This window comes from Panthera tigris, chromosome D3, assembly GCF_018350195.1.
Source record: "Panthera tigris isolate Pti1 chromosome D3, P.tigris_Pti1_mat1.1, whole genome shotgun sequence".
In the NCBI taxonomy this organism is placed as follows: domain Eukaryota; kingdom Metazoa; phylum Chordata; class Mammalia; order Carnivora; family Felidae; genus Panthera; species Panthera tigris.
Window position 1 is genome coordinate 67,586,005 of NC_056671.1, and position 14,352 is coordinate 67,600,356.

The 14,352-nt window shown below is 57.7% G+C and overlaps 1 protein-coding gene across 1 annotated transcript in view; it reads right to left on the reverse strand.

The window, feature by feature from the left end:
- Nucleotides 1-2,909: 2,909 nt before the first annotated feature.
- The window catches only part of ZBTB7C (zinc finger and BTB domain containing 7C), a 108,905-nt gene continuing 97,462 nt past the window's right edge, over nt 2,910-14,352 (reverse strand). The window contains exon 3 of the mRNA XM_042962021.1: nt 2,910-5,649. Coding sequence (XP_042817955.1) covers nt 4,998-5,649 — 652 coding nt within the window. The 3' untranslated portion in view covers nt 2,910-4,997. The remainder of the gene's footprint in view (nt 5,650-14,352) is intronic.

Sequence of the window (14,352 nt, forward strand, 5' to 3'; positions counted from 1 at the left end):
CAAAGCTGAAAGGAGGGAGAGGGGCTATCTGCTTGCTTCCTGCAACCCCCTCCACTCCTGCACCCCTCAGCAGGGTAGGGGAGAGGTGGGGGGCGGCGGGGGAGGTCCAGGGGTGATTTCAAGGCTGTCGGTCGGAGTCAGCCATCCCTGTTGGCTGCTTGAGGCCTGAAACCGCTTTGCTCCAGGGCCTTTCTTTCCACCTTGAACGAGGAGCAGGGGTGTGTAAAGGCCGGGAGAGGGAGCCTGTGAGTCACGTTCACCCTCGAGGCTCCCATCAGGGTGTCAACAGAGGGCAGGGAAGAGAAGACAGAGTGCTTCCCTCCGTCCTGAAAGACAGCTGGGATAGGAAGAGGCACCCGGAGAAGGGGACAGGGTGACACGGCAGGGGGGTGGGGAGGGGTTGGGGGGATTGGGAAGTAGACCACCGGTTACAAACATTTTTGATTCCGGAATTTGTCTCGGGTCCCTGGAGGGGCCTCTGACCCTCTGCCTGCAGGTGGCATTTTCCATCCTGCAGGACCTCCTGACCCTTCACTCCTGGAGAGTGACAGACTTGTCGGATGAGGGAGCCTGTGGCCAGGAGGCCCTGCTCTTTCTCTTTCCCTTACGAAGCCCTAACGGCATTTGGCGCTCAGAAGGGCAAGTACACACACACAAGGGCAACACACAGTTGGGCTGTTTCTGGAAATGCCCGCCTGTCCACTGCGGTAAGCTTGGAAAACCCTCAGGGAGGACGAGCTGGCCAGGTCGCAGGACACGAGGAGGAACGGGGTCTGGGGAGAGGGCTGCCGGGATGTGACACGGACCGACCGCTGCAGCCCGCCAAGTGGAGACCTTTGTTCTCTGCCGTAAGTTCGGGCCTTGGGGACAGATAAAGGCCCAGGATGAGAGACGGTCTTCATTCCTGTTGGTTCATTACTGTTTGGTCACAGAAGGGCCTCAAAATAAGTCAGGGCCTTTTGTACAGGGTCCCGTTTCTCTGGCCCCGCGTTGCTGGAGGTGGCCGGAGGAGGGCTGCGGGTGGGGGAGGGCGGACAGCCCTGGGCCACCGAGCTGAGTTTGGTGAACTTTTCCCAGCTCATCTTTTCCACGTGTCACCCACTCTCTCTGGCACAGTCCTTCCAGGCTCACGTGAGGATACATATTCGCCTTTTCCCAAATCAGATGGAAAGGACCCAGGGAGCAGCCCTCCTTCTTCTGGAGGAGACTCTCCTCTCTGGCATTCTTGAAAGGCTGTGTTGAAGCCTTCCAATGACTAAGAGCTCACTGCCTCACAAGGGACCTCATGCCTCTTTAGGGCAACTCCAGATGCTAGAAGTTATCTTCCTTTGTTTGGACACCCAGCTACCTCCTGGAATCTCCCTCCTATCCGTTTGAGTTGGCCAGACTTTTGGTCCAACCCTCCCTCTACCTGACAGGGCTTTAGAAGTTCCAAGGTCTGTTCGAACGTATTCCCTTAAGCCTTCCCCTGTGGGTTAAGAGGCACACGTTTCTTCGGCCTGTCCTCAGTGGCCTCATTCTCCGACCCTTCCCTCCCGCCCTGTGTTGGGAGTTCCTTTGCTGACAGAACCCCAACTCCCTAACCTCCTTGGAGCCCGAGGGAGCAGGCCATACCTGGCAGGGCTCTATGGAATGCCCACCCGGCCGGGACTAGAGGAGAGTTTACTCACATGAGTTTAGGAGCCCCCAAGGGCCAAGGCCTATTGGGAGTCAGTTCCCTATCCTTTCTCCATGTTTGCCTACAGCATTCAGTGGCCTCGTATTTCTTGCACTGAGCTGGGCTGGCCCCCAAGCCCTCAGCCGTGAACTTAGGCCTCTCAAAGCTGCAGGGTCGCTAAGGAACATTCTGACTTTACTAGAAGATTCTGGGGAAAAGACAAGTAGTGTAACTGGCAAGTAGTGCAAGATGATGTTTTTCTATTAAGGCAAATGCATCTATACTACGCGATAGAAGGTGGACGCGTGATTTTCGAAGCCACAACCTGCAGCTGCAGACTTTTACACTGTGGGAAGGTGGCTTCGGGCCGTTTTGTGGCGTTCAGGCCCCGTTCCCCAACGGACTGCCCCCGGCTGCTGGAGGGTGTTCGGGTGGAACACTTGGAGAAGCTCTGGGTGCTTACTCCCCTTTGTCGTTAGAGGTGAGGAAAGGGAAGACCAGAGTAGGGAAGTGGTTAGCCCGAGGACACACAGCTCGGAGGAGTCTGGAAACCCAGATTTGCCCAGCACTGTCCGGAGACGTGCTGCATTCGGTGCCTAAGCATGTTTACCATGGCAAGGAAGGGGATCCCCAACAGGCAAGCTTACGATCAAATAGTGCCTCACACGTCTGCAGGGCAGGAGACACGGAGGAATTACGTTCTGGCCTCCCTACCACGCAGCTGCCCACTGACAACTGAAACGAGAATTGGAAGGAGGACGTCAACCTGAACCAGGAAACGGACCGGCACAGCTTTCTGTCACTCGGAACACCGGCCTTCAGGCGACTACATACGGGTTTGTGCTTTCTGCCAAGGTGTCTTTGACATTTACTGTAAGCTCCTGACACCCGAGCGTCCCGTCCTTTTTTACAGCGAGCACCTACCCACCGACTAGCGGCTGGTCACCTCTCACAGAAGTGCAACTCTCGGCAATTTAATCAAGTCAGTTAATACTGTTTAATAAATAGGCCAGAAAATTAGCTGAGAGTTTTTCTCGGCGGGCTGCGGCGTGCGACCAAAGTTGTGGAAGATTGTCCTTTGAATCACTAAGGCAAACTCTGTTGTGTCATTTTACAGAAAGCAATCACATAAAAAAGAGTTATAAATAGGAAAAAATTCCAAAGCTTCCCCACAGAGGGACAGGGAAATTGAAACACCAAAAAAAAAAAAAAAAAAAAAAAAAAAAAGAAAGGAAAGAAAGAAAAAAGGAAAGAAAAAGAAACAAAACAAAACCCAACCACCCCTACCCCCACAAAACATTTGCGTCAAGTTCTCCTCGATCATACAGTACTCAAGATCTTTGGATATTTTACAATATACAACTCCAAACTGCAGCCAAGAGAAAACAAAAAGAACTAACCAGTTGTCTGAAAAACGGAGTTTATAAGAAGTCATTACCTTTACAAAATAAAAACAAAGCCCCAACACCACTGGATTCCAATTTGTTCATTTTTCCTTGTTTTCTTTTAAAGTTTGGGTCAGCCCCAACCCCTTGGCTGATGGGGGGGAACACGGGGATGTTGGCTGATGGGTCCCAGAAGCAAGTGTCAGAAACAGAGACAGGACTCTAAGAGGTGGCTGCCCAGAAGGATGGTGTCTGAAGACAGAAGGGTGTCAGGACCAGTTTCCTCTGGTCGGAATGGCGTCTGGTGGGGTGTGGAGTCAGGGTCCTCTGCTGGGGAGCTGGAGAGTGACAGAGTCTGTGGTCTTCTCTGGCCTTTTTGTTCTTTTGTGTGTGTGTGTTTGCTCAGGAAGAAGCCAAGGCGATAGGAAGAGCCGAAGTCTCTTGTGCCCGCAGCTCCTGGACTGGGGACACCGGCCCTGGGTAATCCATGCAGGTGAACCCTCCCACCGTCGGGACTACCGAGAAACAAAGGCAAACTCAGCAAGAGAAGGGATGGAGGGCAGGAAAGGGGAGAGAAGAGGAAGGCACAGGGCCAGCAAAGCTGTCTTCCTTCTCGAGACCTACTGCAAGCTTATGAACCAGGGAGAGCGTGCATTCGTGCGTGCGTGCGTGTGGGCAGCTGTGACTCACAGAGCCCCCTACTGGAGCCGGGCCCCGCCTCCCACCACCGAGGGAAGCCAAACCACCCAGCTTCCTGCCCGAGCCACGAGGGAGGGCTTGAGGGTGTTCAAACACAGCAAAGGGGGCAATCCCCAGCAATACCGGAGCCCTGAGAAACCCACAACAAACATAAACCCTGGGTAACCGGGTGTTTTGTCTGTTTCTAGGAATCAGGGCAGAGGTGGGGCAGCCGCCAGGTGTTAAGAGGTGACTCTCGGCCCTTCCGTGTTGGCCCCAGGAGTCCCAAGAGACTTTGTACAGCCCTGGAGAGGGAGTCGATGCTAACTAGTCATCCCCAGGGGCCCTGGCTTACACGGTGGCCTGCCTGCCTGGAGAGGCGGGGAGTATTTGGAGTTCCCCACAGCTGCCTGTGGACATGGCACATCTCAGCCCTTCTTTGTCACTCCTGTCTAGGGTGGCCACATTCCTCACCTGTGCTAATAGAGAGGTGGATGTGAGAAAACTAAATCCGGCAAGATAGACGGTTTCACCAGAGACTTTAGGCGTGCAAAGCTCCCACCTTCTCAGTTCTTTTGTGTGTGGGGGTGGGGGGGTTGGGGGCGGGACAGGTGTGTATATGTGTGGGGGTGGGTGCAAGAGGGGAAACTAAATTGCCAGCTCCCCTTCGGAGCAGGGTAGAGACGACCGACCCATCCAAGGTCACAGGACAGTGAGGAATAATGGGCCCGGACTCCAGGAGCCTTCCCTGCCAATAGGGCATTTCCCACAAGGATCCCGGGATGGCTGGAGACGAGAAAAGTGACCCACCAGAGCAGGGTCAGCAGGGACTCTGCCGTACAATGGTGGCTCAGCTAGGATGGGCGCCCCAGGCCCCTCGGTAGGCCTCGTCCCTGTTCCACCTGGTCTGCCTCTGGCCAAGCTACCTTCCTCCATCGAGCCCCACACACAGCTCCAGAGTGCTCCTGGGCACCCAGGGTGTGGCCGCCTCGGGGCACGGGTCCCTGTGAGTTTGTGTGTGACAGCCGGAGAGACAGCCAGGTAGAGGCCAGGCCCTGGGCTCCAGGCCCTGTGGGAGGAGATGCCCGCCTCAGACACCACCAAAAGGGATGCAGGAGGCCTTGGGAGGCCTAGAAAATACCACTGCTGCTGCTAATACGTTTTCGTTCTTTTCCGTTGTGATTTGAAAGAAACAGTCCAGACCCACTGGGTAGGGCAGGGGACGCCTGGTGGGAGAGGGGGCAAGGGCCGCTGGACTGGGATCGACAAAGACCAGCCTAGTTGTTGGCTTCAGACATGGAGGCCACGTGGTTGAGGCCGGCGAGCCCGGGGAGGCCGGCCAGGCCCGCGGCCCACGGGTCGGGCAGCGGGAAGTAGGGCCGCGCGGCCGCCACGTTCTCGGCCAGCGCGAAGGCCAAGAGGCCCCCCGCGTTCCTCTCGGCCTCCAGCTGCGCGCGCCCGAACAGCTTCATCTGCGTCTCCTCGAACTGCCTCTCCAGCTCCTGCAGGCTCAGCGCGCCCTTGGGCGCCGCCAGGAAGTGCTTGGCGGGGCTGGGGCCGGGGAGGCACACGGCCGCCCCGCCCAGGTGGCCGCCCACCTCGCCCAGCGCGGGCGGCATCACGAAGGCCGCCTTCTCGGGCGCGGGGCCTCCGGGCCCGAAGAGCAGGCTGGCGGCCCTCCAGGCGGCGGGCTTGCGGCCGCGCCGGGGCCGGGCCATGCGGCAGCTCTGGCGCTTGATGTGGCGGTGCAGGTGGTCGGAGCGCGTGAAGCTCTTGTAGCAGAACTCGCACTGGTAGGGCCGCACGCCCGTGTGGATGCGCATGTGGTTCTTGAGGTCGTAGTTGTGCACGAACTTGGCGTTGCAGTGGATGCACAGGTAGGGCCGCTCCCCCGTGTGCTTCCGCATGTGGATCTTCAGCTTGTCCTGCCTGCAAACGCAGAGGCAGCGGTCAGTCCCCGCGGGGAACCCCGGGAGCGCGCCCCCCAGCCCCTTCCCCCTTCCTCCATAACCCGCTCCAGCTGGCCACGGCCGTGGCGTCCAACGCCAGAAACGGGCCCCGTGCTAGGGTTTACTTGCAAACGCGGCCTCACTGCAAACGGGTGTGGCTACTCACCTGGATCAGAGGGCTGGAAAAGGAGCGGTGTCCCGAAAGGCCTCCTTCCCTCCAGGACCCCGCTTACTCGTCAGCTCCGAGTAAGGAAGCCGCACCCTTTGTCGGAGGCCTGGCTGGCACGCTGGAAAATGCGCCTGTCGGGGACACTTCTCCCCACAAGTCAGCAGCCTGTCCTTAGCCCTTGCGCGGTGTGGCGACCTCTGACACCGCCTTGCGCCTTAATTTCGCACCCACTGTCTCCAGGCAGGTCTTCCCTCCTGTTCCTCCTGTGCCTTTGCCCCATCCTGGCCCCTGGGCTCTGGAGATCTGTCTGTCCTCGGCACTAATCTGGGAGGCTACAGAAGCCGGGCACACCTCGTTCAAGTCTCCTGCACTGTGGTTTCGCATCCCAAGCTGTGGGCTTTCCTCTTTGTCTGCAGAGAATTCCAGGGTTTACAAAAGAGCCAGGTGCGACAAGAATGTAGCCTAATCTAGGGCAAAGCTTTTTAGGATTTACGTGCGATTATTCAGAGGGAAGGTATGGTGTAAAGGTGGGGCTCCGTTGGGGTTTGGGAGCCCCTGCTCCAGCTGCAGACCCACCGCGAACATGCTGAAAGACCTTAGGCAAGTTACTCGACGTCTCTGCACAGAGCTGAATTTAGCATTAGACACAGTTCCTATTGTCCGGGGCTGACGGAGAGAATCCGGGTTCGTGTCAGACTAGATTCAACACACCTCCTGGTGATCTCGCAAGGAACACTGACATCACGGGGCTGTCTTCCTAAAGACCGAGCACTGCACAAGGCAGCTAGAGGAGCCTTCCAGCCTGGCCGAAGTGGAGTCAGGTGGGCTGCAAGAACCCCTCTCGGGGTCTTTCCGCAGCCTTCCCCCACCAGGCCTGGCAGGCCAACGAGCTCTGCGTCCTGTCTCCTACCTCCTCCCCGCAGGTGTGGCCCCGGGGTGGGGCATCTGTCTGTAATTTTTGCCTCGGGTTTGAGGTCGGAACAGATGCAGAGCCCAGGCATTCGCCCTGAAATGGCCAGATTTAAACCATGCTCAATATAACCAACCGCAGGACAGCAGGAGCAGGTCCTGGTCTCCTGGTGTCCCCTGGCCGCTAGAGGTCTCACTGGCTCTCATTTTTGGACTGCTTCCCCAGGGGCGGGGCAGGAGAGAAAAGGACATTCTTAGGTACACTGGCAGAGAGCAGGGGAGGACCAGGACGGGTCCACCCCTTCTACCTGTGTTACCAGGAAGGCACAGGGCACCTGGGAGATGGATATGGGGGAGGGAGGAGGAAGTGAATGCAGCTTCCGAAGCCGGCAGGTGTCCCTGCACACCAGACCCTCCTCTCCTCCACATTCTCCGTCCCTGCCCCTCCCACGAGCCACCAGCTTCGCCCAGACTGCATGGCACCCTGCTGTGACATCCCACGCTCCCTTCCCTAGCCACAGCATACTGCCCTTATGGTGTCTATAACCCACATTTCATCCAGGTGACTGGGGGGTTTGAACAGGAAGGGGCTTAAGCGAGCATAGGGGCCAGTGGGTCTCAAACTTGAGCCTGCCTAAGCACGGCTCTCAGGGCTTGATGAAGCAGCATGCTGGGCCCCACTCCCGGAGACGGTGATTTGGGAGGTCCCCAGGCGGAGAGGGCAGGGAACACACGTTCCTAACAAGCTGCCAGATGCCGCTGCTGGTGCTGCGGGTCCATGGGTCCACGCATCACTTTGAGAGCCACCTTTGCTGGTGGGCAAACTGGGGCCCAGGGAGGGGACCTCGCCAGGGCCACCCAGAGAGTAATGGCAGAGCCGAGGCTAGAACTCACGCCTCTTTCCTCACCGCTGCAGAAGTGGGGTGCACAGTGCCCTTTGTGCCCCAACAGCAACGCGATCTAGTCATGAGGGACGTGTCTTGGGACTCACACATTCATCTAGGCGCTCAGGGAAATGCCGATGCCAGGTGGTCAGCTGGGCGCGCTCACTGGCTACGGGACTTGTGTCCTCACCAGGGCCCGGTGGAGGACTCCGTTGGAGTCATCAGTGGGGCTTTAAGTATATCAACTCACTTAATCCCACCATAACCTTATAAGGTGGATATTTTTCAAAATCACTGTTGCACATAATTAGTATTGATGCTGAGGGTCACCCTCAAATAATGGACGGTGCAAATGGTAAATCTTTAGATATTAAGGGCCTACTGTAAATATCCACAACGTCTCCCAAGCTTTTCATTAGAGCATCCAGATTAAGTCACATCTTAGCAGCAGTTAGCTGGCATGTATAGGAAGTGCTGAGAAGGTGACTTTCTTTTACTGAGCACCTGCTATGGGCAGATGACTACACCATTTCAATGATCCTGGGAGGTTGTTATTTAGAGGCAAGTTGTAGTGTAGGAGTGGGGCCCCCATTAGGGGTCTGGGAGCCCCTGCTGCAGCTGCGGACCCACCACTAACCTTCTGGGTGACCTCAGGAAAGTTACTTAACCTCTCTGTGCAGAACTGAACCTGGGGCCAGACATCAGTTCCTATTGTCCAGGACTGATGAGAGAAGCTGAGTCTGTATGATTTAGATTCAACATACCCAGGATAATTTCGTCACTTAGAGGAAGAGTTGAGGCTCAGAGAAGTCAAGCAGCTTTCCCAAAGGTGTCCAGGCACGAGGGGCCAAGGAGCGTGGGGAGCAGTCTGAGGTATGGTTTGTTTGCAAGCTCTTCTGAGGTTGAGAAAGGGTAGATTTTCAAACCGGGGACTTCCAGCCTGTGAGGGAGTCAGGGCTGCCTCAGAAAGTGCAGACTAGGACAATCAAAACAGGGCATTTGCAGCCAGCTTTGGGACTCTGGGGCCAGAAGACCGGGGCATGCCTTGGGAGGGGCTCAGCCCTGGGCAGGAGCTGGCTGTCCCTAATGGAGACTTTCGTGGGAGCAGTGGAGGGTAGAGCTGCAAAGCTTATGATATGTTAGTCCTGGAAAAGAAAGTTAGAGATCATCCAGTCTACCAGGATCCCATTAACATGTTGTGATTCACAGTCTGAGTCAGTGCACCCAGTAACCTGCATTTTAGCAGTATATTTGCGAGGACCTTGAAAATACTGATTTCATTCAGTCCCTTAACTCTCAAGATGAGGAAAGCGAGGACAGAGAGGGAATGGCTTTCTAAGGTCACGTCTCCTCCTTATTCCTGTAACGACCTTTGCGCGTGGATATAATGCACATGCGCATTGAGAGGCCCGGGGCCAGCCACACTCCAAGAACTGGACCAGGTCCTTAGCTGCCCTGGGCCCCAGTTTCCTGACCTCTACAATGGGGCGGGGGGGACCCTGGGCTGCACCATTGCGACCTCTGGTGTTCTGTAAGTGTTCGGATGTTCTGGGTGTTCTGGGTAATGGGCTTACACTGAATCTCTTTCTCGCTAGTTGGCTTCACGCATTATGGTGGTTTTACCCCTATCTGAGGTGATGGATGTGTTAACGTGTTCACCACCACGTTATTGTGGTCTCACGACATTGTATAAGCTTACATGTTAGACGTCAGTTATATCTCAACGAAGCTGGGAAAAAAGAGATCACCCACCTACTTACTTGCTAGCCCCCAGCCCCCACAGTACTGCACCCGCACAGCGCATGGATATGCTGCTCCACTAGCAGGCTGTGCTCTGGTCACTCTGTACCCCGGCCACCCGCAGGCACGAGCTGGGCTTCCAGGCTTCCCTCCCTCCAATGCGGAGCCTGCCATATTGTGAGACGTGGATGTTTGGTACACCCTGTGTCCTTCCCTTTCTGCGCAGATCTCGTGTTCCCGCGCCAGCGCTCCATCTCTGGGCTCCCACCAGAGGTCCGACCCCGGATGTCAGCGTGTGCACTCCTTCCTTTCCAGCCGTGAGCCCTTGGCTCCGGCCCCCCTCCTCCCTGCACCTCTTTCTCAGTTTACTTTTGCAAACGGCCCTGCCTGAAATGTCTCCCACTCCCAACTCCCCCCCCCTCCCGCTCCCGCCCACCTTTCAAGGTCAAATTCAAGGGCAATCCTCTACAAGCCTTTCCCTGTCCGCCCAGGCCCCGTCCTTCGCCCTCGCCTTCCAGAGCACCTGCGACCTGAGTACTGTACCTCAAGCTAGGTCACTGAGGGGCAAGGAGGGAGCAACAGAAGACAACGTGTCAGCATCACCGTCTCCTGTTCCCAAATGACCCCATAGGTATCAGATTTGTCTCCCCTTCCCTGCCCCCGCTGCAGGGCGTGAGCTCCGGGAGCCAAGCCTCTCTCTCCGTACTGTGGCCCCTTTCGACCGTACGGGTACTCTCGGCAGATGAAAAAACAGTGCTCAGAGGTGCCTTTGCTGCTTTTATTTTCTGTGCGTGTTATTTCCAGGGCAGGGGCCATCACGTGTGCCGTTTTCCTGAGCTGTCCCTCTGCAGAGCCACCTCCCTGTCCCTGGCTCCTGCAGCCCTGTCTCGTTGGAAGATGATGCAGGGGGAGCACATGGATGGGCGAGGAGCACTGGTCCCGGCTACTGCAGATGAGGAACCAAGGCTCTCCGTACTAACCAGTAGCCCGGACCAGGTGCTTGCTGGGCACCCGGCAGTTACGCCTTATCTCGCGGAAGCCTATGGAGGACGTGTCGCCATCACTGTCATGAGGAAACTGGGGCACAGAGGCTGCAGTAATGCGTCCACGGCTTCCCCGATCTCGGGCCATATGTGAACGGAATCAGGGGCCTGGGGGCAACTTTAGGAAGCGCCTGCTCCAAGCCCCTCACGTTACACGTGGGGAAGCTGAGGCTCAGAGAGGGGAGGAGGCCAAAGTCACACAGGCAACGAGAGGCAGAACCAGGGCCCTGAGCCCGGGGTTCCTGATGACCACTCTGGTGCCCTTTCCAAGGTGCCCCAGTCCGCGGAGACCCTGAGCCCTCCGGTCCCTCCTGGAGCAGCGCTTAGCGTGAGCCTGGCTGGCACTGCTCTCTCAGCCCCCGCTCACGCTCAGTCTGCGGCACTGAAGGTACCGGATCTGCTTGCGTGAGGATCTGCCAGACGCTTCTGTATCCTGTGCGGATGGCGCATGGCACTGAACACGCAGCGGGGGGCTCATGGCACGTTTGTCGACTGACCGCTGGCCTGCAGCTGCCGGATCGGCTCTCAGGACCCCTTACTCCAGTTCCAACGTGCTCTTGGTCACCCTGATTCCCTTGTCTGCCACCCCCTTCCTTTACTCTGCACTGGGAGCAGCCCCGGCCACGTGTGCCCGAGCCTTGATCTGCATTCCCCCTTCCAGCCCGGAGAGCTTATCGTGGGAAAGATGCGCCCGTCCCCATGAGCTCATTCCCCTGAGTGAAAGCGAGGGCTGCGGGGTCTCGCCCGGGGGCCTCGGCCTCCACGAGGGCTCCCGGTCACGATAATGCTTTCCCAGCACCATCCGCCCAGACTTCTTGGTAACCTGATGGTCTGAGACAAACCCTCTTCCTGCTGCCACTGCTAATGACATTGCATTATCTTAATAAGGTCCCCAGGGCTGCCAGGAGTGGGAGGGCTAAAAGGAAAATACGGGAAGAAAGCAGCAGCCAGGCTCCTGGCCTGGTCTGGGGAGCAGACTGCTGCCGGCGTGCGGAGCGACCAGCACGGGGCTCACGCCGGCAGCAGCTGTTGGAGGCAAGACCTTGCGGCCTTTACGGGACGGTGGCAGGAGACCCCGTGGAAACTGGGGACGTCACAGCTGGCCAGAGAGTGGTGCTCAGGGTGTGAGGCATAGGCAGAAGGACTCCCAAGTGCTTGCGGGGTGACCAGAGCTAGGAGGGGACAGCGTGGGGCCAAAGAAATAGTCTGGTTGGAGCCTTTGAGGCCTTGCCCGGTTTCCGGGGGTGTGTCCTATCTGAAACAACCGGTGTAGGACAACGGTCCCCAAGGCCGGTGGAAATTGAGCACCATCTCAGAGGGGAGGGTCTGATGCCAAGGGACAGACAACATCATGGCGGGGAAGGCCTTCATCTCTCTTCTTGGAGAACGACAGAATGAGAGCTACAGGCAGGCTTTGGGGGCAGAATGGGCTCTGTGGGAAGGAGTCCTGGGTCCTTCCACCACGGTGGCTGAAGCCATTAGGAATGATGTCCCCATGGGCGTGGCGATTCTGGGAGTCAGCATCTGAGGCCGTAACTCGGAGCCTGAGCCAAAGGGCCACTTTGCAAGAAGAGGGTAGGCCGCTCCAACATCCCTCAGGGAGACGGGAAGCGGGGTCACATCAAGGAGAAGGGAAAGGAGGCCTGACTAGAGAGTAGAAGCCCAGTTGTGTTCGAGGGAAGAAGGGGAAGATAGTGTCCAGGAGGAGGAGTTGAGGGCGGCCAGTCCTGGCTCCCTTAGCCTCTGGGGGGCCGGGTCCCAAGGAGCGGCTTGGCCTTGCAAGGGAGTCTGGGAATTCTGAGTCAAGGCGGCCGCTGCTTTCAGTGGCCGCTGAAGCGCCTCCATCTGGGGAGGGAGAGAGGGAGGGAAGGTGTTCTGGGTGGTGGCTGCAGGAAGTCAACCACAAAGAAGGTCCCCGTGGAAAGGCTGCAAGGGGACTTGGCTGCAGGGAGAGGTACGGGAAGCCCTACATGGACAGGCTGGTGGGAGACAGAGAAGAACCCTTGCAGGGCAGCTCCGGGAGGGGTGGGAGGGAAGCACCAAGCCAGTTCTTCTGAAGAATGTGACCCGGAGGGCGGTCGGGGAGCGTTCCAGGTGGACGGCCACAGCCCAGGGTACGAAATAAAGTCCCCAGGGTCCCTTGTGGGAGGAGGCCAAGAAAATGTCCAGCCTCCCCCCACCCTGGGGCTCCTCTGCCCCCGGGAAGGGAGTGCCCAAGAGCAAGTCTGATCTTTGTCAGCAGGGTCCGGGTCCAGTGGGAACCGGGTGAGGGGAGGTGCTGACGGAGGCAGGAACGCAGCTGCTTCAGGGGCCAGATGGCTGTGGCAGAGCAGAGCAGGAGCAAACCGGAGGGAGGGCAGGGCAGACGCAAGGCCGCCCCGCGGGCGGCCGGTCTGGCCTGGAGGGCTGGTGAGGCTGCAGGCACAGAGGCCCCCTAAGTGATCATCAGGAATGTGCTGGGAGGGAGGGTTCTGGAATGCAGCCCTCCTATACAACCCAATATCCTGCCCAAACCAGGAGGCCAACTCAGAGAATGTTCTCGTGTCAGGAGGGCGAGAAGTCTGTCTGCAGTGACTGAGCAAGTTTAACCCTCTCCCTAGGGAAGGCAGGGCCCACAGACCGGCGTGGCCTGGACAGAAGGCTGTGTGTGGGAAGGGCCTGGAGGGAAGGGACTTGGGGTCCTGGGCAGGCTCACTATGTGGCATGCTGAGACGTGCATCACCCTGAACCCACAGACCTGGGGCTCCCCTGAAGGGAGAGGTGCCCTGGAGGCAGCCATCTGTGAAGGGAACAGGTATGGGAAATTAGGGACACGGACCCTGGACGGCAGGAGGGGGGCACTCTGGCAGACTTGGGGCCTAGCTTTGTGAAGAGTGTGCTCGTCTTTGAAGTCATTCCTGGGGTCCTGGACTGGGAGTCACAGGCTGGAGATGGGTGAACGGCACTCCAGTGTAGATTGTGCCCTAGTTTATCTCCCCAGTGTTATCCCTGTGTCCTTGTGCTCTTGTCACACACCTCGTTCAGGTGTTCTGGCCCCGCACAGGGGTGAATTCAGGAGAAGGTGGTGGGGGTGGGGCATCAGAGCGGCAGGGGCATTAGTGAGGGATATCCCAGGGGAGGTGATCCCCAGGAACTTTCGGTCCAGCTGCTATGCGGCGATAACAGCAGAACACTCTGAGGTCAGCATTGCAGGGCGGAAAGGGATGCACGCGGGATATGGGTGGGGCCCTGCCCCTCCGCACCTGGGGACTCTCCCTCCACTGTCAGCTCAAAGCATCTGGGAGAGATTCGGTGTGGAGTTTCCCTCCCAGAAGCAGCTGTGCGGGGACCCCAAGGCCACCTTTGAAACCGTCAGCATCGTCCTTCGAAACAGTCACCAGAGGAGCCTGCTGCAGAGCCGTTTCAGCAATGCCACGGTCACCTGAACACATTTCCGACACCCTTCTCTGGAGACTTCAAACAGAGTTTTCAAGCCACCCAAGATAGCGGGTCTCATGACTTTGTAAGACTCATCTTCTTTTTACGCCCGAAAAATACCGTCCCTGATATGCTGTTCAACTTGACGCAAAACAATTTCACTCTGTGCTCAAAGGCCAAAGCTTGGGCCCACTGAGGAAGCTCAGGAGAAGGCACCCCCAGCAGTTCCCAAAGAGAAATTTCCAAGAGGATGTGGGGTAATGGCAGCTCCACTGGCGTAAGCGTGGGTCTCGGGCTGGGTTCTTTGCCAGGGACGGGGGCCGTGTGAAAAAAAAGTGCAGCGGGGCGCCTGGGTGGCTTGGTCGGTTGAGCATCCGACTTCGGCTCAGGTCATGATCTCACGGTCCGTGAGTTCGAGCCCCGCGTCGGGCTCTGTGCTGACAGCTCAGAGCCTGGAGCCTGTTTCGGATTCTGTGTCTCCCTCTCTCTCTGACCCTCCCCTGTTCATGCTCTGTCTCTCT